General features: G+C 38.5%; 1 protein-coding gene across 6 annotated transcripts in view; it reads right to left on the bottom strand.

Annotated features, from left to right (window-relative positions):
- Window positions 1-23457, bottom strand: part of KLF12 (Kruppel like factor 12) — a 245234-nt gene that overhangs the window by 91061 nt on the left and 130716 nt on the right. For all 6 annotated transcript variants that reach the window (XM_032678675.1, XM_032678680.1, XM_032678681.1 and 3 more), the window contains exon 4: window positions 1160-1700. In XM_032678675.1, coding sequence (XP_032534566.1) covers window positions 1160-1700 — 541 coding nt within the window. The remainder of the gene's footprint in view (window positions 1-1159; window positions 1701-23457) is intronic.

Genomic DNA, 23457 nt, shown 5'->3' with positions numbered 1-23457 from the left:
TACAAATAAACATCAGAATGACCCATCACTGTAGTCCTGTGCAATAATACACATCTGCCAGTTTATCAAAAACAGACATGAAAGGTGAGGCAAAAACTTGTAGAGACCTGGTCATTATGAAATTAGGTATGGAAGAGACGTTATAAGATACATTACTAAATGTCCTACAGTCTCATAAGCTCCAAAGTAAGGTTATATGTCAATACCCTCCCTTTCCACCTCAAGCAATACCTCATTTCAGGGGAGAATTACCATATTTTATTCACTCACATGCAGTGAGCCTTGAAATTAGTGTCTCTCATTCTTTTCTTCATATTCCCATCTCTGTCACTAATGCCACCTTTATAAAGCTATGGTTTTCAAGGTATCCGGACACAACTGTTCTCTCTTTTCTTCCTCCACCCATCATCTCACCATCTCTAACATGTTTTAGCTCCCTCAGTAACTGTTATGTTCTCACTTTTACTTGCTTTCCAGCTCCCTTTTCTGTGTTCTTTGGACACCTCAAGAGTGTATCCATCCTTCTGGCATGTGCCTTCTTCCTCCCTTCACACGCCTCTCAGATCCTGTGTCTGCAAAACTCATTTCCATTATACACCCTCTGTGTGGCTTCCTTCCCTTTCTACTGTTTAATCTGGAAGAAGAAACCTTTCTGCTGTTTAATCTGGAAGAAGAAACCTGATTCAAAGTATTGTACTGCCACTCCTTGAGCTTAATAAAAGCCTTTCTCACACTCCTACAGACCAATGATTGCTTTCTCCTCGCTGGGGACCAATCTCTCTGACATTCCTCCCGTCGCTAAACCTGAAACACCTGGTGAGTTCTCCATATTCATCTATGATGTTTTACATATTGACACTTTTCCATTGTCCTACTTCTTCAGCTTCTGGGGAGGATTTATTTCACTCAGGACAAAACTTGCCACAAGTTTCCAAGCATCTACCACTACTGCTGACTTCAGTCTTCATTTAAATATTTATTTATTTTAAAGACCATCTTGGATAAGACTTGTAAAGATTCCTCCCTACAGTATAAGTTATATCTCTTTTCAGCAAACAACACAGTATGGAAACAAACAGCTTTATAATATTGTTATATTTTTCTCATGTAAGAGCAGTCTCGGAGATGCTACAGATGCACAGAACTGGTTGCACCTTACCTTTGACATGGCTTCTCCCATCCTCCAACAGTGGTACTACTATAGTGTTGTTCATATTCCCAGGTGATCTCACAGCTGTATAGACAACAGGTACCGACTGTACCACCACAGGGATACGGTGCACGTGACTCATTTTGTTGGACTGCAAGTTCATGGGACTTGAAGGTGGTACTGGATGGATAATGTGCAAAAACTGCTGGCCTCCAACACCAGATGCAGAGGCCACAAGAGGACCCGGAGTTAATACTGACGGTACAGATGCCGCTGAGGACACTGATGTTATTACAGTGGGTGATGAAGCTGGCCGACTAGAAGAAGAAGTAGAAGTAGAAGAAGGGGAGGAAGCTGATGCTGTCATGGAAACTGGTGAAGATGAAGCTGCTGTAGGGGATGACCTGGCTTTGTTTATTGATAAGTCCACTGGTTCAGTCTGTGTTTGGAAGTGGTCTGTAGATAATGAATCCTCCGTGGGGTCTGCCTTCATGTTGTTTAGTAACAAGGGTACAGCATCCATATCTGGGTAGTTGTGGACGTTTGGAGACTGTTGAGGAAGTACAAAGGGACATAGTTACATATGTGGCTAGAGACAATTTGCACACACAATTGCTAATGCACATCACACAATTTGGTCATGAAAGCCACAGGACTTCTTTCCTTTTCTTGTGTCAGCTCATAATTTTAAAGTACAAATCATGCTAGAAAGCACAGACATGTTCAGTTTGAACAGAATATTAAAAAAACCCAGTTCTACTCCCATTTCTTAGAAGGTGTCAGGATTTACTGTACAAAATCACCCTCTTTCTTTGCACTACACAAAGTCATCAGTGACAAAATTTTTTGTACCTTCACGGCTAACAACTATTTATATAGACAGAACATTTTGTTTCCCAACATCTAACTTTAAACCACTGCCTGTTACTCTCGTGTCACCTACACACAGACATGAAGAAAAAATGGTTACCACCAACTCTCAAACAACTTTCTGCATGCTCGAAGACTGTAATTTCCCCCTATTTGTCTACATTTCTCTAGCCAGGCAAACCTGGCTTCTCCTTTCTTCATATGCCAACTTTAAAAGAACAAGCCTTAGTACACCCTTGTTTGCTCTTTGCAGCAATCTTTGTACTTTTGTCCATGCCACATTTCAGAAGGCCTTACACTACTAGCAGTCCTTCAGTTCAGTGTTTGACTTCTGCATTCTGCATGGTTACTGACAATGACCTCACGGGTCTGTACAGAGCCCAACATTCGTATGGCTGCCCTGTTACAGGCAGCAATGGTTACAGCAATTCGTTATTCTGAACTAGCCCATTAGATAACTTTTTCCCTTGTTATTTGTTTTTATTTTTCTACACCAATTAAGAACAATTTTCCTGACTTCACAAAATAATTTTATGCTTTAGACCAACTCTTTCAAAGCTGGGTTTACCAAATTTATTCTAGATAGGTGCCAGTTGCTATTTTTAAAGTTTTCCTTATTTCCATCATCAGGCTAACAGAATTTTTAATAATGCTAGGCCAAAGACAGATCCCTGGAGAAGCTCATTGGATATATCTTTCCATTTTGACAGTACATCATTAATAACTAGCCTTTAAAAATGTTTTTTCAAGGAATTTTAAACAGGCAGAGCAAGGATGGAAATTCCCATTGATAACCTGGCAGTAAGACTAAGCACAGCTCTCAGCTCCTCAGCTAAGTACCTCCACAACACTGCACTGCAGCAGAGCTTCTCTACAGACAGGTACACACACACAGTTATGGAAGTAGTACAGAAAACCAAACTGAGTATAAAATATTTGCCATGCTACTTCAAATCTCACTTGACCCAAAGCAATTATTCCATATACAGATCTAAGCAATCTTTTTACAGTACCTAAGCAGCTCTGAATGTATTATCTTGATCTCTAGATTACAATATTTAGTAAGTATCTAAAAATATTAAGTCAGAAATATTTAAGCTAGAAATATTTTAACACATCTACTCTAAATAAACTAACAATCAAGCAAACTATTAATTAATTTTGTGATTTTTATAATCAAGTATGTTAAATATTTTCAGAGAAAACACTCCTTGTTTTGCGTCAGAGTCAAATTTCAATACAGAATGGAGTTCTATTGCAAAAGGAAAAGAGAAACACTAATATTAAAAACTCCAATAATATCCACAACCTAAGTGGATATTATCCCTGGCACGCTGAAACATGAGATGTTCTAGTAGATCTAGCTGATTTAGTCTAGTTCTTGAATCTGACATTTCCCCCATTTGAAAGCAAGAACATCTCTGGAACAATGAGTCTTTCACTATTCACAAATCAATATAAAATAAAGAGACCACCATCTAAATAAAGGATTCACCTGGATCCTGGATCCTGCTGTTCTGTTGTAATATAAATAACAAAAGCAAAAAATCCCATTTTGTAAAGACAATGGGAAGATCTGCTAAGAAAGAACACAAAGTGAAGATCAGGTTACTTTTCAAAGTGCATAAACAGCTACAAGTGAGAAGGCCATGAAAACTTCTTCTTTAAGAAGGCAAACCCACCTGTAATTGTCCAGTAATGATGCCTCTTAATTTCCTCTGAAACCACCTTGCCTGGATTATTATTCATGAGATCCCCCATTGTGCCATTATGAAGTCAAAACCATAAACATACACAGCACAAGTAGTTCATTTGTCAAGTCTTGACAAGTCTCATATACTTGCAATTGGAGACACTGGTTCAGCTAAACTAAACAGACTGGTGACAGAGGAAAGGCAAGGCAGAGAGGGACATCCTGCACAGATTATACCCAAATCTTCATAAGGCCAAAGGCAACATCTTCTATCTTAAATGTTCAAGAGAAGGGGGATAACTTGCATCCAAGGGAGATAAGGGATCTCCTTGTGCACATGGCTGCACGAGTGTCATACAGAAGCAGTACGAATTGCCAGCTCTGCGCACAGGGCAGATAAATCCACCATGGAGGAAATCCTGCATGTTGCCATAATTCCAGGTTTCCCCTGAGTGCCAAAGGCAGATTTCGGGTTGACCCAATGCCACCTCAGCTACACAATGTGTTATTCTGTGACCTGGAGGATGGATTATCTGCTGTTGCTGTCCTTCCTTGCTCTTCAGAGCACTCTAAAGTGCTCTGAGGGAACTGGGGACTTGATGTACCCAATGTATGCATGTCAGACTGCTAGTATTAGTATTCTGATTTCCAAGATACTTCTGAGACTGGACACAAAGAATCCACATGGATCTCAAAAGCAGTCTATCAGCAAACGGAGCACATCTGCCCCAAAGTCCCTCTGGCCTTGGCAGCAAGCAGCACTAGGTCCCCCACAGGAAGAATAAAGAAGAACCCCAAGCCCTTATGTAGCTAATGGCACACAAAGTGTTTCTTCTGTGGTTAGAACTAATGGTCTTTGTGACAAAGCACGGGTCATTAGCTTACAGATTTTTCTAGACTGTGCTAAGAACAGCCCTTTGTTTTACTCAGTATTTACACCTAGTCTTTTGAGAATTAAAAAAAAAAAATTATCATGTAACTTCAGACTATCATACAAATCACATTCTCTTTTAAGAGCTCTTCTCCATTTACTTTTGTCTGTACATTCCTTGTATTGCATCTACTTTTCCCTAGGTACTCTCTTCTTGTCCAGAGCTGCTAGAGGGACCATGCAGTCTCCGTGTACTATGGTAATGTCATTGATATTATTAATTAATTCAGTCTTCAGCAGTGAAACTAAGCATGAAACTTTACAATCTCTTCATGATTTTCTCCAAACAGGATGAAAACTGGTATACCCTTCAATGACCTCCTTTCACTGCCAAAACTGTAAGACTAAGAATGCCCTTTTTTTGATAAATTCAGGCTATGACTGATGTCAGCTGACATTACAAACGCAGAGGATCCTTATGAAAACAGGTTTGTGCATCTCATATTTAAGATAAAAATTGTAAGGAAGTCCTATATTTTGTTCTGTTGGTGGTGAGCAAAGACCTACCCCAAAAACTCACGTTCCCTTACAGTGACCTACAACCAGTACACATGTTTGTCCATGATCTCAAATTTTATCTAAGTTGCCAAAACTCTATTTAATCAGTATGTGATTCAAAACTTTGAACATTAAATTTATCATTATTTTCTGAAAATGGATGGCATAAGTAAACTTTTCCTAATGGTGACTATTCCAGAATTAAGAATTTCAGGATGAAGTGTAGCAATGAAGCTGAAAGGGATGGCTGAATTCTCAGCACACTATTTCTTAGCATCTCCCACTAATGTTATTAACTGAGAATTAACTGTTAATTTCTCTAGACAATGAGTGTTGTTGTTAGTTTTATTTAATGGAACTACATCTTTTCTAATTGAGAAGATAATAAAGTTATGGCTGGGATATTCAGAGGTATACCGTCAGCCATTCTGTCAGCTCATAAAGTCAATTGGATGAGAAACAAACAGTTGTGTGTTTATTTCTCCTGTCTCTCTAGTCCTGTTTTTCCATCCTCATCTAGTGAACTGGGCTTCTTGTGGTGGTGTGGGCTCAGCTTATTGCTGGTTTGGGCAACTGAAGCAGGTTTTTGGTGTCTGGCTCCCAAAAGCATCTGTGTTGGTTTTGTAAACTTCATTTCGGTTTTATGAGTCTAAACTCTGTAGCTGACAGTTTGGCAGCTTCCAGAGCATTTGGTAGGTTAGAAAGAGTTCAGCCTGAGGTCCTTGAAACTGAGTGGGCTGCCTTGGACGTATTTCCCAGACCACGGAAATACAACATGAAGGGGTAGAGTTCCACGTGGCTTCCCTCATCTCACTGCTCCTGCCTGCTGGTACAAAGGAGACAGACAGCTTCAGCCCTGGCACCAGCTGGGACTCAGAAGCAAATCTCAGCAATGTCTCTCTCTGCAACATTGTTGTTGCATCCTTATGCTGTTCACCATCCACTCAAATCCAGTCTGAGACAGAACTGGAAGGCAGGTTAGGATGGCTCCCTGCTACAAAAGGCTTTTCAATAAAGCTGCAGCCTCTGTTAATCAGTGCTCTTGGCTCACACTTCTGTGCCTGCCCTTTTAAAGCTGTACACCGGTATTCTCTGCAGTGCTCTGTTTCATTAGCTTGTCATTAATAAACACCGCCAAGAACATAACACATGATTTCCCTATTCACGAAGCTTTTTTTGGCTGAGTTAAAAAGCATTCCTTACTGCCTTATTCCCAGACCATTATGGAAAAACAACCAGTCAACCTCACAACAAGCCATAATACCCTGAGCAAAGCATGGGAAGTTGTGGCTGATAACATCCCATCTGCTGGATGGCCATCCTTTCCTGCACAGTTCTTCCTCATCTTCTTTCCAGCCCCCTGAACTCTACCTCCTCTTAACTTACTTGAGAGGAAGTTTTGCAATAGCTCCCTTCAATTCTCTTATTTTGCTCATGGCAATCTCCTCTGTGTACCAACATTGTCTCCCATCCATAATCAAGCCATGAAGAGCTCATAGTTTCCATCCAGCTACAGTTAAAACAAGACAAAAAGCAAAGATCATTTTGTTTCCAGCAACTCATCCTCACACCTTGAAGTTCATCAGCTTCACAGAGTGCTAAGTTGAAGTGAATCCTTCTACCTTTGTGGACTTTTACTGCTCCCACACAACAGAGTTTGCAAACCTCCAACAATCAGCTGTCAGATATTAAAGTGTCTTCCTTTCTGGCAGCAATCTCCCAAGGTCAAATATTTTGTAAGAAAGCATACCAAAAAAGCTGTCCTTGATGACGGAAACTGAACAGACTAAATTTAGCATTTAGCTTTGAGGACAGGAAGTTAAAAAATAAATTGCTAAATATTTAACTCTTCAGTCAAATCACTCAAAAACCCGTTCTTATTTGACATCATGCTGTCCCACCTCATTCTGCTCTGGCAGGAGAAATTTCAGATGAGATGATTTTGTTTTGTCAGCTAAAAGAGACTGAGATGAGAGAAATCCCACTCCATCTGAAAAGCTACCCACAATTTTAACTACATCATTGCCACTGCGGTACCAAAACGTTAAGGCTTGGCAGTGCAGGCATGCAGTTGTGTGGGCAAGCAGTGCAGAACTTGTGCCCAGCCAGAGCAGGTTTCAGCTCTGATCACCATGCTGCAGAAATATTCTGCAGGTTACAGACTGTCTAACACTTCACAGTAAAACAAACCACTATGTTTTAAATTACAAAAACCACTTGCTCTAGCAGAAGTCATTTTGCTTCTGCATAGCACACAGATGTGCTTACAACTCTAATGCCATGAGATGTGCAGGTAGATTGAGTATAGGATATGGTGTGCTCATCTTTTGCACACAATTTGCTTTTTAAAATTAAAATTTAATATTTCCCTTATCCTTCTTGTAGGCAAGGGTAGAAAGTTTATCCCCCTGAAATTGCAGTTCTGTAGGTGCATGCCATGAAGTATATCTGCCTGTAGCAGGTTTTGTCCTCTCCCACTCCAACTAGGCACTTGCTGAGTAAAAAGACTGGTACAGCCAGCTTGGGTAAGTAGCAGCTTGGGCACCTCAAAAAGCCTTGCAGGTTATAGCTCAAGTACCCAGTGCTTTAGTCAGAGTCTTTTTTTGGCTTATCTTGCTAATGTAGGAGTGAACTCTCTTTAAAATTACAGGAAGAGATGTTTTGCAAAACACCTTCTCATAATGAGAAATGACATTCACAACAATTGCTTCTGCCTGAAAATCCCCACTTTAACCAAAGCAACAAAATACTCCAAAGCACAATACAATCAGAGAAAAAAAAAAAAAAAGGAAGAAGTAATACAACCTGGAAAAAAAATTAACTAAACAGCTTCTACTTGAAACACTCTGCTATCCTCCTGAAAAGACGACACACCCAAGAGTCAATTATGCTTAATTTGAGATGTGGCTATCATTACTGATCTGTACATGAAGGATGCACCACTACAGTGGTAACAGGCAGCTGTATAAAGGCAGAAGGGCAAACATGTAGACAGCTGAAAAGTAAAACTGAGCAAAATACTTAAAAATTTGTTCCCAAATGCAAACACTGGAATGGGCATTTGTGCTTTTTCGCTCGAGGCTGCTGCTGCAGGCTTTCCCAGGCTGACAGAACTGCTCAGCTTGGATGCATTGGACAAATGCAGGAGGTCACACTGAAGAAGAGGGCAAAATGCAAGACAGTTGGATCTTTCTGCTTCTTTTCTGGAAGCATAAATTAAAATGTATCTTACTGTCAGTTTTCAACAAATGGTTCCTCAGGGTCAAGGTTAAATTTGTGTTCCAGGGAAGAAAAGAGATTCCCACGAGATAGCACTCCCAAGTAAGGTTGAGTCAGACTGTTACAACTCACACTGAAGCAGAAATTGGCACCGAGATAGACAGGTGGTAGAGTCCAGGAATTATTAAAATGAAAAAAAGGCTTAATGAAAATGCATTTAAACAAACTGGAATCAATTTAACAGGAAAGACTGAGAGATACTCACTTTAAAGTACTCATGATTCACTTAATGTATCATTATCTCTGCATAACACTTGGAAGTTTGATTTCAAAGTGGATGTTTCCAACCCTCAAGGCCTAAAAATAGAATATCTATTCTCTTCGTGAGTCTGAAGAGACAAAAGAAACTCAGCACATACTATGAGGCGCAGGTGGCCTTTATTAGCAGAGTGTTGCTAAATGTGTAGAACCTCCAGAAGATACCCCAAAATAAAAAGAGAATTAACTAAGAGACGGGGAGACCAAAGGCAAATCAACCATTCATAGACAAACAAAATTCAAGCTCCAAGGCTGTAAAAACTATCTTCTAACTTTTCCTGAACAGTCACACCATGGTATTATTCCCAACCACTTCACCAATAAAAAAGTAGTATGTGCTGCAACCTTTAGTAGCAGTTCTAACTAGGACTGGGGAAATGTGCTTCAAAATGAAAGGAGATCCCTATGCAAACAGTATAAATTTTTAAATATGTTTAACAATAAATGCAAACACATCTAGTGTGAAAATACTTATTTTTAAATAATACATTTGCAAGTAAGCATTAAGGTTACTTGGCATCTAATCCTCCTGTCCCCAAAATGACATGTTTACCAAAGGGTTTCTACAATGGTACAGAAGAACAAGTGATTACAGATTTCTACACCAAATAACCTAATCAGCCCCTGTACCATCTGGTACATTAAATGTAAAAATGATACATTTCTTTGACATGAGGCCAAATTCTCAATATCTCAAATTCTACATGGGCCTGCTGTGACATTTTTGATAAGCAACAAAACCTACTCCCTTGTTCCCTAAATCATAAACACATTCAGGAAACTACATGTTCAGCTTAGATGTATTATTTATATATGAGCAGTGTTACTAGAATGTTCTGTCAAAGAAACAATCTGTCAACGCAACTCTTCAAGAGAAAAAAGTCTAAAAAAGGTGTGGTGCATGGATTACTACTTGCTTAAGCATATAAAGAATACTGATAATATACTTGTATTCCTTGTACTAAGAAACTTCAGATGTGAAAATTTCTCAAAAATAGCAGATCCCTAAATAATTGTTAAAGTGGAGGTAAAACACCAGGAAAAAACATTATATTGCCCCCCAATTCAGATTTATTTTTTTAATTTAAAAAAAGTTTAGTTTACAAAATCCTAGACAACAAGAATTCATACATCCACTTAGCAGCTCTCCTTTCAAGTTTTCCCCCCATGTTTTTGGGGTAATTCTTCCCATTTTGATTTAATTTGGTTCTTTATTTTCTCTAGTCCAACCTTAAATCAGAATCTTCCAATTCTATTTATCTGAAAACTTAATAAATTTGAGTCCTTGATGTTTACATTAGAAAATAGTAAAAAAATCCAGTGTGCATCTAGTACAATTTTTCTAAGTGAATTCTCTTTTGTCAGTCTAGACTAGTTACTTTGTCTGCCATGGAATACATCAGGAACTTTCAACAAGTACCTATCAAGCAGGTCTGTTGATAGAGAGGGCCACCAAATTAACAAGGCTTAGTGAAAATAATTTTTGAAAAAAGTACTCATCATCATTTACATTTCTAGGAGAAAATAATCAAATTATATTCTGTGATGTTTTTCAGACTAATATGGAAGCATTCAATGTTTCCACATAAGCCAACTTACACTAAAAACCAATGAAAGCATTAACAATAATTTGTAGCCAACCATTTGCCGAAGATCCACAAGTTAAAATTTTGATGCAAAGTTTTGATAAACATTTTCTTACTCTGCACATTATCACAAAATATTCATAAATGTGTTAGCAAAAAGGACTGATATGAATGACCGATGCATGAAAGTATTACTGATACCCTTTAACCACCTGTAAGCTGTTGCCCAGTTCCAGGCAAAACTCAGCCATGTCCCCACCAGACTTAGAGCTCAGCACTCACAAACTGGTCTTACATTTCCATGTCATTCTGCCTCGGGCAAGCAGTGCCAGATACTGCATGAGGACTCTGTGCACTTGGTAAATATAGCTGACGTGAAAAAGGTGTAAGACTGGGCAGTTACTTCTTTTCAGTCATTCCTCATTACTCAGTCTTGCTTCAACAATTCTATACCTATCACATACAAACATCAGGAGTGGTGGCAATGGAGGTGCCATGCCTGAAACACACATCTAGTATGTTATCCATATACTGCAACTGAGTTTCTCTCTTTCTTTGCTTGTCTTTGTTCATTTTAATTTCCACCAGAAGGATTCATTTTTCCCAAATGAACCTCCTTCTGTTTACTATCCTTCAAGCTGAAGTTTAAGTTCATTTTGCTCTTCTGATCTCACAAATGAGACTGCATCTCAATTTTTACATTTCTCTACTGAAATAAAAACATCAAGTAGAGACAGATAGTTAGGTCTGACTGAAATTAAGCCTTTCAATGGCTTTAAAACACCCCCAACTGTTCAGAAAGAAAACATTTCAATCAAATTTTACTAAAACTAGCACTTTCTGGTGTCTGTTCCTCGAACTTATAGTTGGTCCTAGTCAAACAAACAAGCCTGGTACTGTTCACTACGCACTGAGGGACCATGGCCTGAATTTGTATAGCCAAAACCTCTCATCCTCCAAGTGTGGGTGGCTCTACTCCAAGCTCATTAACCTGGGAGCAAGTGGTTTGCCTCCCTAACCCCCTTGAACTCCTCTTGCTTCCCTTCCCACTGCCACCCTTCCTCTGGGACCAGGCAGCACTGAGGATATGAGCTGACCTCAAAGATGGACAAAGAGCCAAATTTGTGAGAAGAATAACACTGGCTGGGAAAAAAAAACCTACAGAGAGACAAAATGCAGAGATTGGGTCTGGTGCTGCCTGAAAGGGGAAACTGACGTAATAAGTCCTGGCTGGGAAGGCTGGAATATCATCAGCAAAGAAACGTGGACTCCAAGGGGTCATGTGAGGTGAGTCTGCAAAATTAAGGAAATTATGCACTTTAAATCCTAAGCAAGCCATTGGGATGTCACCTGATGTCACCTCAGATACAACTGGGAGGCCTATGAGATGAAGATGAGGGTGGGAAGGAAATGGTGCTCATGTCATTGGTTGTGGGGTTGGCTGGAAAGGCTGTGGCGCTTGGTTGGATGTGAAGAAGAGCATCCCAGCCTGGAGAAGAGGAGATCGGTCAAGCCTGGAATGACCACACAAAAGGGCTTGTGCCAAGTAAAGCAAAACAGCCCACCAGTGCCTGGCATGGGACCTGAAGCTGCTGAGGTTCACCATTCCTCTGCTGTCAGCAGATATTCTTGAAACCCGCTGGTGAAACATCCTGTCCCTCTGCAACACCCATCCACAAAAAATGAAGGCAAGAAGTGCATACTGCAGTAATTGCCCATTAAGGGCCTGACCAAAACTAGCACAGACAGCCTTCTCCTAACACTGCCCAGGCTGCTTCATCATTCAGGTTTACCAATTTTCTTTTAAGTTGGTTTTTGGGAAGGTAGGATTAGGATGGCTAATTCTGACTTTCTACCCCCAAAATGAGCGTCCTTGTATATAAACTATGAATGTGTGTACTTGGAAAACATATATATTTTTCATGTCTCTGGAATGGACTTTGATTCAACTCACTGACCTGGCATGTTATAGTATATACTGTTAGAGAAAAAGAATAAAAATCTAACCCTCTCTGTGCATCTTGAGTCTTTATACAAATTATGAAGTTTACAGTTAAAGGCTAAATGGGACAGGATATTAGTTATTAGGGGGACAACCTACTGATACCATACATGGACCAGCAGACTCCAGTACAGACCAGTTAACTCAATGCTCTTGAGCTGACCATGAAGACTTCCTTGTTTCAGTTCTTATCCTATGGGAATAATAATCACTTTCTGATTACTGAAAAATTATTAGTCTTCAGAAATCCTTCTTTAGATGGGGATAACACAGAAACTTCCAGTTTACAGAAAGGAAAATGTAGGGAAGACTCTCTTGAGTTTCTCCAGTACTCCAATATCAAAGTTTAGAGTTACAATATTGGAGCTAAAACATATTCAATAAAAAAATTAAATGCATTCTAACAATGAAACCCTATTTATATTATTTTATTTTTTCTGACTTTTAAGGGCTGAATATAAATAGCATAAAACAAAATCTATCATTATTTACAATACTTTTCCTGCTCTAAATTAAAGCCTGCAGTGTATATCTATAACAACTCCCATTATTTGAAATGCTCACATCTGAAATCTGAGACAACTGTACACACTCAATATGTCATTATACTTTTAATCTTAAAACAATAAATATCTCAACAACTGAACTAAAATGAACTCAAACTGATTTTTTTTAATAGGTAACAATATCACAATGATACTACTACATAGCAGAAGAAACTGGGTATTTGTTTTCCTCAGAACAGAGTTAATACAAAACTAGTATGATCACCATGTTATTAGTTATCACTCCAAGTTTTTTCTGGAGAATTAATTGTTTTTAAACAGAACAAACATCAATGTTCAAAGAAGGGGTTTGTAACAGCTGCTTAATAACTTCTCATTTCTTAAGCTTATATCAACTTCAGAATATATGACAATACCTAAAATTAAATTCTGCTAGAGACAAAACTGTTGGGTTTTTCAGCCAGTTAAGATTAAAGTCCTCTTGAGAACAACACTGCTGAAAATTTGCCTAGCAATTAAACTGTGATCCAAATACTCTCTTTCTCTCTCCTGTCCTGTAAATTGTAAAACCTGTAAAGCAGACCAGTTTGAAAAGGATGCATCAGAAGATCCCATCTCAGAACAACAGCCTCATAACCGCACCTCATAAAGCACAAAAAAGCCTCATAAATAGAGCTCTCCTTGCACGTGTGGGAGACAGACTTGAATCCCTTCAGGCACTGGTGCAAACTGAACCGAGGTCTTCCACATCATTAGTGGTTAAGTGACCCATGCTTCTAAGTAAAAAAGAAAGCAGGAACATTACCTGCTATTTCTGTACTTCAAAATACAGTGTTTCAGGGCATGTAAAGCAGAGTCTGAGTCACAGCAGTAGAAGTTTTAACATCTCAACCACCAGGTCAGACACCCTCAATGGTAGAGAGACATATCGCTTCTCTTCCTAGTGCTGATTAAATGCATGCAGCACTGAGCTACTCTGCCCTTAAGGGGACCACAAACTCATAAACAAGGTTTTAGGCCTTAGGTAATATAATATATTATTAGTAAAGAACATTACAGTCCTCCAATTTTTTTGTAGTCAAAAAGAAGATTTAAGGATTTCACTTTTGAATTACAGCACTGAAAACTCCACTGATATTCCATGCCCATTTATTTTGCTGTGTAGAGAATTAGAGGCAAAAGAAAGTCAGATTCACACTTGCTTATGACTAGGTGTCCAAGCTACTGGCTGACATGGGCAACAGTGGGCAACTTTAACATGACAACAGTGCTGTGAAAAGACTTTATAATCCCATTACAAGATTTTTATAGAATAAATCATAGTTAATATAAACCCAGGTGGTCTTCACAGACAGATAAGGTACTTGATCATATTACACAGTAACAAGAACTTTGATATACAAGGGACTATTCCTCAAGTGCACTAAGCATTTCTGAGCACTCAAACTTCAAACTCAATAACTCTACAGCTTAGACAGCCATTTATATTCAACTACTAACTATACAGTGCACAGGATATAATTGATAGCTGTACTGCTTTATTATCCTGGAATCTAATGACGAGATTGATTGCCGTTTTCCCCCCTTCCCTCCCTTTTAAAAAGTGAGTTGTTCTTATAAGGAAGGAAAATACCAGTTTTATCTTACTATCTGTCATAGATATTACATTTTATTAAACTTAAAGGAAGTTCATGATCAAACTGAAAGATCATCACTTGGACACAGAAAGCCAGCTGTACTAGCCCAAAGACTTAACTACAGCGTCTGTGCTACATGGAGGAATACAACAAAACCGAAACACTCACAGATTAAAGGAAGTAGATTTTGCTTGCCAAATTCTAATTGTGTTTTGTATGTGAACATATCATCCTCTGAAATTTGCTTATTTCATTTTAAGATGTATTATGTCTTCAGTATAACACCAGACAATGCATCAGCCTAGACATCAGTCCCATGGGATGCAGGCATGCTTAGAGCAACCAGGGCTGCTGCTGACCAAACTAATGAGTCCTATTCTGAGGGAACCATTTTTCAACTGACCAAAAAAGTGAGTTTACCAACTGATCCACTCTGACTATTAAAAATAAATCCCAACAGGGCTGATAGTTAAAACAGTAGGGCTGTGTGGCTGCCAAAAAAACCCTAAAAAAACTTAATGTGTGAATCTATTGAGGGAAATCTCAGATTATTTATTCATACTCAGAATCTCAAAAGAGAAAGAAATTTGTTTAGGCCAGAATTTGCAGACTGTGCCCTGCTTCAGGCATTGATGCTCTTTCAAAAGATATGGGTCATGATATACCCAAACATGAAAGATTTAGGAACATTAATAAGACAAAACAACCAATCTTTTTATAGCATTACATGAGATGTAAATCTAAGAAAAGGAGAAGTTTGGCAAGTAAAACCTAATTCATGATTTGCCTTCATCCTACCTGTCTGCAAAGACTTCTATATACAGAAGTCTTATAATCTTAGAAATATATAATCTTAGAAATATTATATTCTTAGAATATATAATCTTAGAAATATAATATATAATCTTAGAAATATTGATTACACACCACAATTATGGTATCAAATCACATATCCCTTACATCCTAAAGTAACAGACACTACTACATAGGGTTATGTTTATCACTGAGAGCCTAAGACAGTTACCTTTGGAAAATTAGTTTACCTTGTAATTCTTTCAAGATACAGTCTTAGGATGTTAATGCAGCACTTGCAATAGCAATTCTGTACAACAAAGGTAACAAATACAGTAACTGGTGGTGCTTGGACAGGCATCATTAAGTTCGTCAAGTTCATGTTGAGTTCAATAGGCCTCTCCCTCATGAAAGCTTGTGAACAATGTGAGACATTTTTTTCCAGTATTGCCCTTACAGATTATCTTTGTCCAGTAAAACAACTAGTCTGGCTATCCTCAAACAAGCAGTCAAATCCTCCGGGGGAACACACGTTTTTGGGTCTTGCTTTCAATATTTCAGATCTGTCAAAAAGGTCAAATCCATGGTATACAAATAATAAGAAGTATGCCACTCATTTTCCCACCACATACATTTCTGGTAATGAAAAAAGAACACTGCAAAAACTAAGGAAGAATTAAAAAATTACATAAAACAGAGAGAAATTTGAATAGATTAACTCATTTAGTTCATCTAACTCATAGCAAGAGGAGCTAAGAAAGAAAATTCGGAAAAGCAAGCCCTCCTAGAGTCTTGCATTTGCCCTGCAGAGGTGTGCTCATGTACTAACAGGGAAAGATCTCCAGGCAGGGTGATCCTGAAACCACAGCTAGCACTGAACTCCGTTCCCCAAACGAAAGGATATATGCAAATAAAATAAAAAAGCTAGAATACAATGGCTTAAACCGCAGAATATATAATCTATTTCCATTATCATAACATGGTATTTCTGATATGTTTAATCCAGACAAACCTTCTTCCTTAAGAGGTATCTCATGAAATTTGAGAGGCGCTTAGCTATCAAATATTATTCTACTTATGATATTCATGGATCAGCATGCCTCTTGAAACCTTATTGTGAGTTTTAAGAGCTGGTTTTTAGTTCACTCTAACTTAGCCAAACAAACTCGATAAAACACTACAGCTGAAGTCAATGAACCAACTACACTACACAAGATAAAACTCAGAAAATTTATTGATGGTAAAAGAAGTGTGTCAAACTGCTTGTATTATGACAATAAGTAATGAATATTTGGAGAGAGTGTACTTTGAATATTGTAAAAAGACTATTAACACCAGCAATCATAATGGTGTACCACAAACTGGCTTTAGGTAGGGCTAATATTCCCTGATCCTGCATTTGGATGTCTATGATGTAAATGTTCTCACGTGAGCTATAGGAATTTAATCTTTGCCTATAGTCAGTAGAACCAGGAGAGGGCAGAGAGGTCCTGGGCTTCCAGTTAAAAAAGCTTCCCCTTATTAATGAGGTCCAACCAGAAGCCTACATACACGGACTGAAATGGGCTAAACTGAATGTTTAGACAGATAATTCACTGAAGAATCACTCAGTGATTCTTCTAATATGTCACCTATATGATGAAAAAAGGTAACTCTTGCTCTAATTACAATATTCAAAAGGATAAGTAAGATTTCAGGTTGGGAGCTGCATACTCAGCCCTTTCTAATTCCTAACTGTAGACCTCAAGCTGCAAAAGGGGTAAATAATGAAAAACGGAAGCAAGGGAGTAACAGTGCATCTATAGAAGGGACAGCCTCATTCAGAAATTCTGATTTCCTCCATCTGTCAATATCCCATTCGTTTTGTCCAGATTAACTTTTGGCCAAAGGTATATGTGGTCAGAATGAAGCTGCAGTAAAAATATGAAAAGCACAGTAGGGAGCAGAAATAGCACAATGTTACTCATCCAAACTAAAACAGAGCTGACAATAGCATGCTCCAGAAGGACTTATTTTCTTCTTCTTAAATGAAGCACCACCAAAAGGCTTTTAGAAGGCATTAGACTTTGAGGATGTCCAGAATACTGAATTTTAACTTCAGCCTAGGTTTCCCAGGAAGGGTATTAATACCTTTAGGACAACCAAGAGAACCACAGTTACTGAGAATATTTAATACCAGAAACCAGTGAAGTGTTTCAATTTATTCTCAACAGAAAACTCTGAAGTGACCAACACAATAAAAATATCTCTATAGTAATGAATTACTTTGATAAAATGGAGTAATTCATTATTTGCATTCATAATAGAGACATTTTTGAACAGGAAAATTAAAAATACATAGGAGATTAGAAAGAATGAGTAGGGTACATTTGAATTGCTGTCTTTTCTGTTTTACAGTGTATCAAAAAAGTACTGAAAATTAAAATATTTAATCTTACCTTCTATTACTGAAGTCACAATGTAACCTGATATAATTTCTGATTTACATACTATTACTATAGCTAAAAAATGAATGGAAAGATAATAAACACAACACTTGTGTGGTTACTAAATGGCATGCGCCCAAGTTCATTTTGGAGCTTAATCAGATGAATTGAATCAGTTCACCTTGTGAACTAACAATTTCTGATGAAGTAGCCTGCAAATATGAAAACCAGATTTTATTTTCCATTAAAAGAAAATAAATTTAACTGATCTCCAAGAACAATGATCTGTAGCTTTTTGCTTGCTTTAACTACCAAGATTACTAACAAAACAAGAACAGGAATTCCTGGGAGGACTGCAGACACAGCCTCACATGTCCCTAAAGCCTTGGGCAGCTACAAGACCACCACTGTGCTCCAGCAATGACTAACTTCATCAATGGTTAACTCACTCTGCCCACCATCTGCTTACACCACAGTCAGAAAGGTGGCAAATGCTTAACAGGGAGGAAACTGATGACTGAGTATTTGGCAGCTATAATCAGCACAGCACTTATTTTTGGGTGATGAATCACCGCTTTTATCCCAGCCACACAGTGCTGGTACATTCACTGCACAGAAAACCTCTTTCATGGAAAGAGCTGGGACAGGGCAATGAACACCACTCTTGAAAGAGCCACGTCAAGAGACTGCTTTGGACAGACGAGAAGATTTTATGGTCAAAGGTTGCTGTGCACAATACTGCTCACCATCGTTCACCAGCCATGGTGAATTCACCAGCAGCTCTGGGAATACAGGACTACTTGTCTGGAGATCTCCAAAAGTTTGTTTATAGTCAATAAGGATCACCTTTTCTTTCATAAAGAGTGAAAATAAGATTGTTTTCAAGAAGACATGCAAGGTGTCAGTGATGGTATCTAGAGAGAAAGCTGGATCCCCTCCTGTGTAGGCCACTTGCATTAAAGTCATGTCACACCACAACAATAATTCAAACTCTGTCACAATGTTGAATGAACTTACAAGAATTGGAAAACCGGAAAAAAATGACTAAACAACATTTTGATACACTCAGCTAAAGCACATCTCCGAAATCCTGCTTTCCACGGAGCCCTTGGCAGCCTCACCACAGGCAGCCCGGGACCAGGGCCAGGAGACCTACACGATGTCATCACGGGCTAGAAATTGCACTTCAGCTACCTTTAAAGCCTACAGAGATGACAGCAAGGTGAAGCATCTTTATTTGACACTACAGTGCACGTGCTCTTCAGTGGTGCTGTAGGTTGTCAAGATTTATTTGCCTTTTTCCCCTTGCCTCTCATTCAGAATGTGGGACTAGTTCAAGGACTGACATAAGCTTTTGGTACATCCTCCATGGTCTCTTGAACACAGATTTCCACCACAGCAGCACTCTCAGTCACAGGATAATTACATATAGGTCAGCAACTACTATCTGTGGTATATCAGCTCTATCGCAAATGACATGCTAATAAAATTATAACAGATCCACTGACATTTTTGTCTCAATATTAAGAAATGTGACAGAGTCATTGAACACATCACACACACTTCAGGGTAGTGAATGGGTACGACCAGTGCTTTTGCTTTAGTGTTTACTTTGGTGGAATCCAGAATCCCCAACAAACAGAGCAGTACATTTCCTTTTGCCACCCCAAAACAGGTACCTCGTAATTTAAACACCTGCCTTACTATTGCCTACCAGATTACTCTGTTCTACCTTTAAACTGACACAAGCGAGTGACAAGGCTTTTTTATAAGCTCGAGCCTGAGAATGCATCTGTCCATATCAATGTACACCACAGTGATCTGCAGAACAACTCAAAAATCTGCGTAAAACACTGACTTCACTTGAGTACCTCCTTCTCCCTTTGTTGCGTTTTTTTTTTTCCTTTGCAAACTCTTTAGGAAAAAAAAAATCAAAACAAACTAACAATGAGCACCAGGTTCTTCCTTTTTAGCCAGCTAAGTTTTTATTACCTTTCCACTCAATATCCCAATGAACTTTGTAGTTTGAGAATTTCCAACTCATATCTGCTTATGACAGTTGGTTTTACACCAGCAAAACCCTAATATCATCCCATCAAAGATCAAAATAAAAGAGAGTGAATTCTGACAAAATCAGCTCTTAATCCCATTAGATTTCAAGCTGTGCTCATGAATCTGCTCCTTGGGGGCCAATCACTACAATGCCTTTTTCAGCTCTGGCTTCTTACTTTTTATATCTTCTTCAGAAATTCAGTATCTGCTCACAACATTCAGCAAGAAATACTTTTGTAGTGAATATACAACATATTGTGGTAACTATTGCCCAGAAATAGATCCCTAATATACACTCCATATACACTTGTTGCTTCCAACTTGCAATATTTCAGCATGTAAAAAAGACCTAGTGTAACAAGGCTACTGCTACTCCTCATTTCCACTGTCATCTCTAGAGCATAATTGTAATCAATCATTTGCAATTCAATTATAATTTAAAGGACATCACAGTAACATCATACATCACTCTGTAAAGCAATGATGAATTTAAGCCCTATTCTTATTTATTAATTATCATACAGAACAGCAGAAAATTTTTAAAAAATCACGAAGTTCTGCATGATGCTATTGGATATATCAATGCTTTTAGAGTGACTAATGCAAAAACTTTACTTCAAAGCCACAACACAAATACAGTGAGGTGTTCTGCACTGCAAATTATTCTTTCTGTAACCTAATATCACTTTCCAAAACAAGAACTTACACAATCAATATTCTCTTAGTTTATTGCTAGTATCAGGCAGTTCCAATTGCAGTTTCAATACAGTCACCTATTAAGAGCCCATAACAAGACTCAGCAGTACTGTAAATAAATTAACCTATACAGGAGATTTCAGTAACATACATAAAGAACTAAAATTTGTAGAAATTGTTTTGTAAGTTCACATGTTAGGATAATCTTTTGAATAGGACACGTAAACCAAGATGGGGGATTTCAGAAAGGATTATCCCTCTGCTATGGAACATTCTACTTCAAAATTTCCATAGAAACAGTAAAACCATTTTGAACTGCTATCAGACTACCACCACTATTATTGTCTGAAACACCTGAGCCCACAACTATGAAACTCTTTCAAATCTTTTGGCACCATATCAGAGTGAGGATGCCTGACATCTTGCATCCTGAGTTATAAAGCCTCTGAAAAAAGAGCAGGGCCAATGCTACAGCTGGAAAAATATATATATTTTTTAATGAATTAATTACATCTGTGACTATATACACATCTTTAAGAGACTGACAGAATTAAAGACCTGATCTACATATCTAGCTGGATACCTAAATCCCCTTTGTTTAATGCACACTGGGAACGTAAGTGGGTCTGGAGCACAGTCCGTATATTATAAAGCAGAGATTTACCTACAAGCCCTGTCCATCCGTCTTGCTGCTTCTTCCCTCCCCTCCTCTACCATGTACATGGCTGCCACCAGCATAAAACCAAAGGTGATCATTTCTCAACCAGCCTGTCAAACACCCACTGCTGCGCTGTAGCTGGTTAATCAAACCCGTCCCTTTTGAAACCTACATGCGGGCACTTCATCTGCCACTTCAAATTAGTGACTCTGAATATTCAGGTCCATTTGCAAACCACAGTCTGTCCCAATCCATTATCACATGACACATGGTCAGCAAGCAGATTGTAAATTAACATTTCCATCTACCGCTGTAGCCTTTTAGTCATAGTAATTACAATAAAATCTCTTTAATCAGCAGACTCATAAAATAACCAAGATGGATGTCTTTTATTTGAGGAAGACCTTGTGATACACATTATGTCACAGCTGCAGGGGGAGAATATCAGACTTTGCTAAGGTAGCAAAGCAGGAAGCTTTCTCACACTCAAGCCAGAACCAGCTATTTGAGTTCCTCAGTGATGCAATGCCTTCTGCTGCGATTATACTGAAACAAATAACATATTTCTAGTTTTCTTCTCTGTTCTCTGTGTATTTCCAATGATTTTAATAAAACAATACCACAAAAAGCCTGCAGATCACCTAAGCAAAGATAGGTGTGCTCTGTAATATCATTTCTTTAACGTTCAAGGCAGCCTTTTCAACAGGGCTTACAATTAAGAATGCTTTTGATGGCGAAATTGGGCCTCCACTGTTAATCAAAGGACCAAAGACACCCCTCAGCATGCATAATTCGCCACTTCTTTGTTTCAGGGAAATCCTGACAGGAAAATAATGGTTCCTTCCATTTCTTTTTTCTCTGTCAGTTAACCAGGGAAGGTTATTCTGCTCCAGCCTCACAATTGCTGCAGCACAAATTACTGGAGGGGGAAAGAGTCAGAGGCACATACTTCCCAGGAAACCTTCTGCATATGTTTTGCACTGGGGGTGAATGAACTGACATGGGCAAAACAGCCTTCACCAGAACCTACGGTCCCAGGGCAAATTCAGTGCTCGTTTAAATTCATTAAAATCATGGGCAACTGAAACAGTTTGTCCCTCAAACCAACCCTATTTCTCATTCTTCAGATTTCCCCAAATATGATCTCAGCTCAGACCCAGCAAACCTCAGAGGTACAGCGCTGTCAAGACTCTTCAAAGGCTTGAAAGACCTGAAAACAAAACACAACATAGTTTTGCAAAGCTTCTGTGTTGAAATGAGCTCCACCTTTGAGAAATCTTCCAAGGTTACCAAATGATTGTATTTCCAAGGAAAGTTCTTAGGTTTATAGGACACATCTGAGTTCCCAACTTGTAAAACTAGTCAGTACTGAAGACACAAGAATTTCTGCTAACAGGGAAATGAATCAATTTAAAAGGTCCACAAAAATAACAGGGAAAATATATGGAAGCAGAAGAAATCTAAGAAGCTTTGTTCTGTGTCAATCTTCAACACAGGTCAAAGAGTTCCTGATCACGCTTTTCAGTGTTCTGATCCTGTAACTGATTTATCCACCAGAGAAAGTAAGTAAGTTTAATCTTCAGACAGTTATTGAAATCACTGCAACTAGAAAGGTAAAAAAGACCTTAGAAATAAACCAACCTCATTTGCAAAATCTTTTTATACTCACAAATTTCATTAATCATTCTTTTTACAAGGTGCAAGTTTAAGACAATGAATCTAAACCATACCTAAAAATTATCAGACTCTAAAAGACAGAGGTTCTAGGGCAATCAACTATGAGTTAAATACTCCCATGACGTTACTGGCCAAAGAGGCTTCTAAGAAATACAGACATCCCCTCACCCCAGCTCTCTTCCCTCTGTACTATATCCATGTGCCTCCCCCATACACAACATTCATAATTCACTGAGTTTACAGTCTTATTAGGAAAAGATCCATTTAAAGAAAACTCTGACATGAATTTTACATCAGTTTGTTCCTTTGGGTATTCCAGTATTCTTCAAAGAGAATGTGTCAGTAATTAATGCAGGTTCTTAAGTTTCTTTCTAGGAGTCGGCCCACATATGTGGTTTTGTCCAACAATGTACGTCCCTCAGCAAAGGCCTGAGGAGCACTGGGACCACCATTAGCTCTCTAGTGAACCATGAGCCACTTAAATGTAATCATCTAGAAGTCCTTCTGAAAGATGTATGGCCTTTATTTTTTCTTCTTCATACAGAACTTGATAAGATCTATATACCTCCTGTCCTGACACAGCCTATTTTTCTACCAGTTTTATATTTCTCCTGTGCTACCCAACTTGATATTAAAAGCCAACTGAAAAAATTCCTGAAGTAACTGAAATATTTAATGTGTTTTGAGTAATGTAACAAAGTTTCTGACGAGAACATCAATGCTATCTTCTCACCAGAACCGGAGAG

This window comes from Chiroxiphia lanceolata, chromosome 2 (assembly GCF_009829145.1).
Source record: "Chiroxiphia lanceolata isolate bChiLan1 chromosome 2, bChiLan1.pri, whole genome shotgun sequence".
Taxonomy (NCBI): Eukaryota; Metazoa; Chordata; class Aves; order Passeriformes; family Pipridae; genus Chiroxiphia; species Chiroxiphia lanceolata.
The sequence above is the reverse complement of the archived record's forward strand: the minus strand, read 5'-3'. Positions and strand labels throughout refer to the sequence as shown.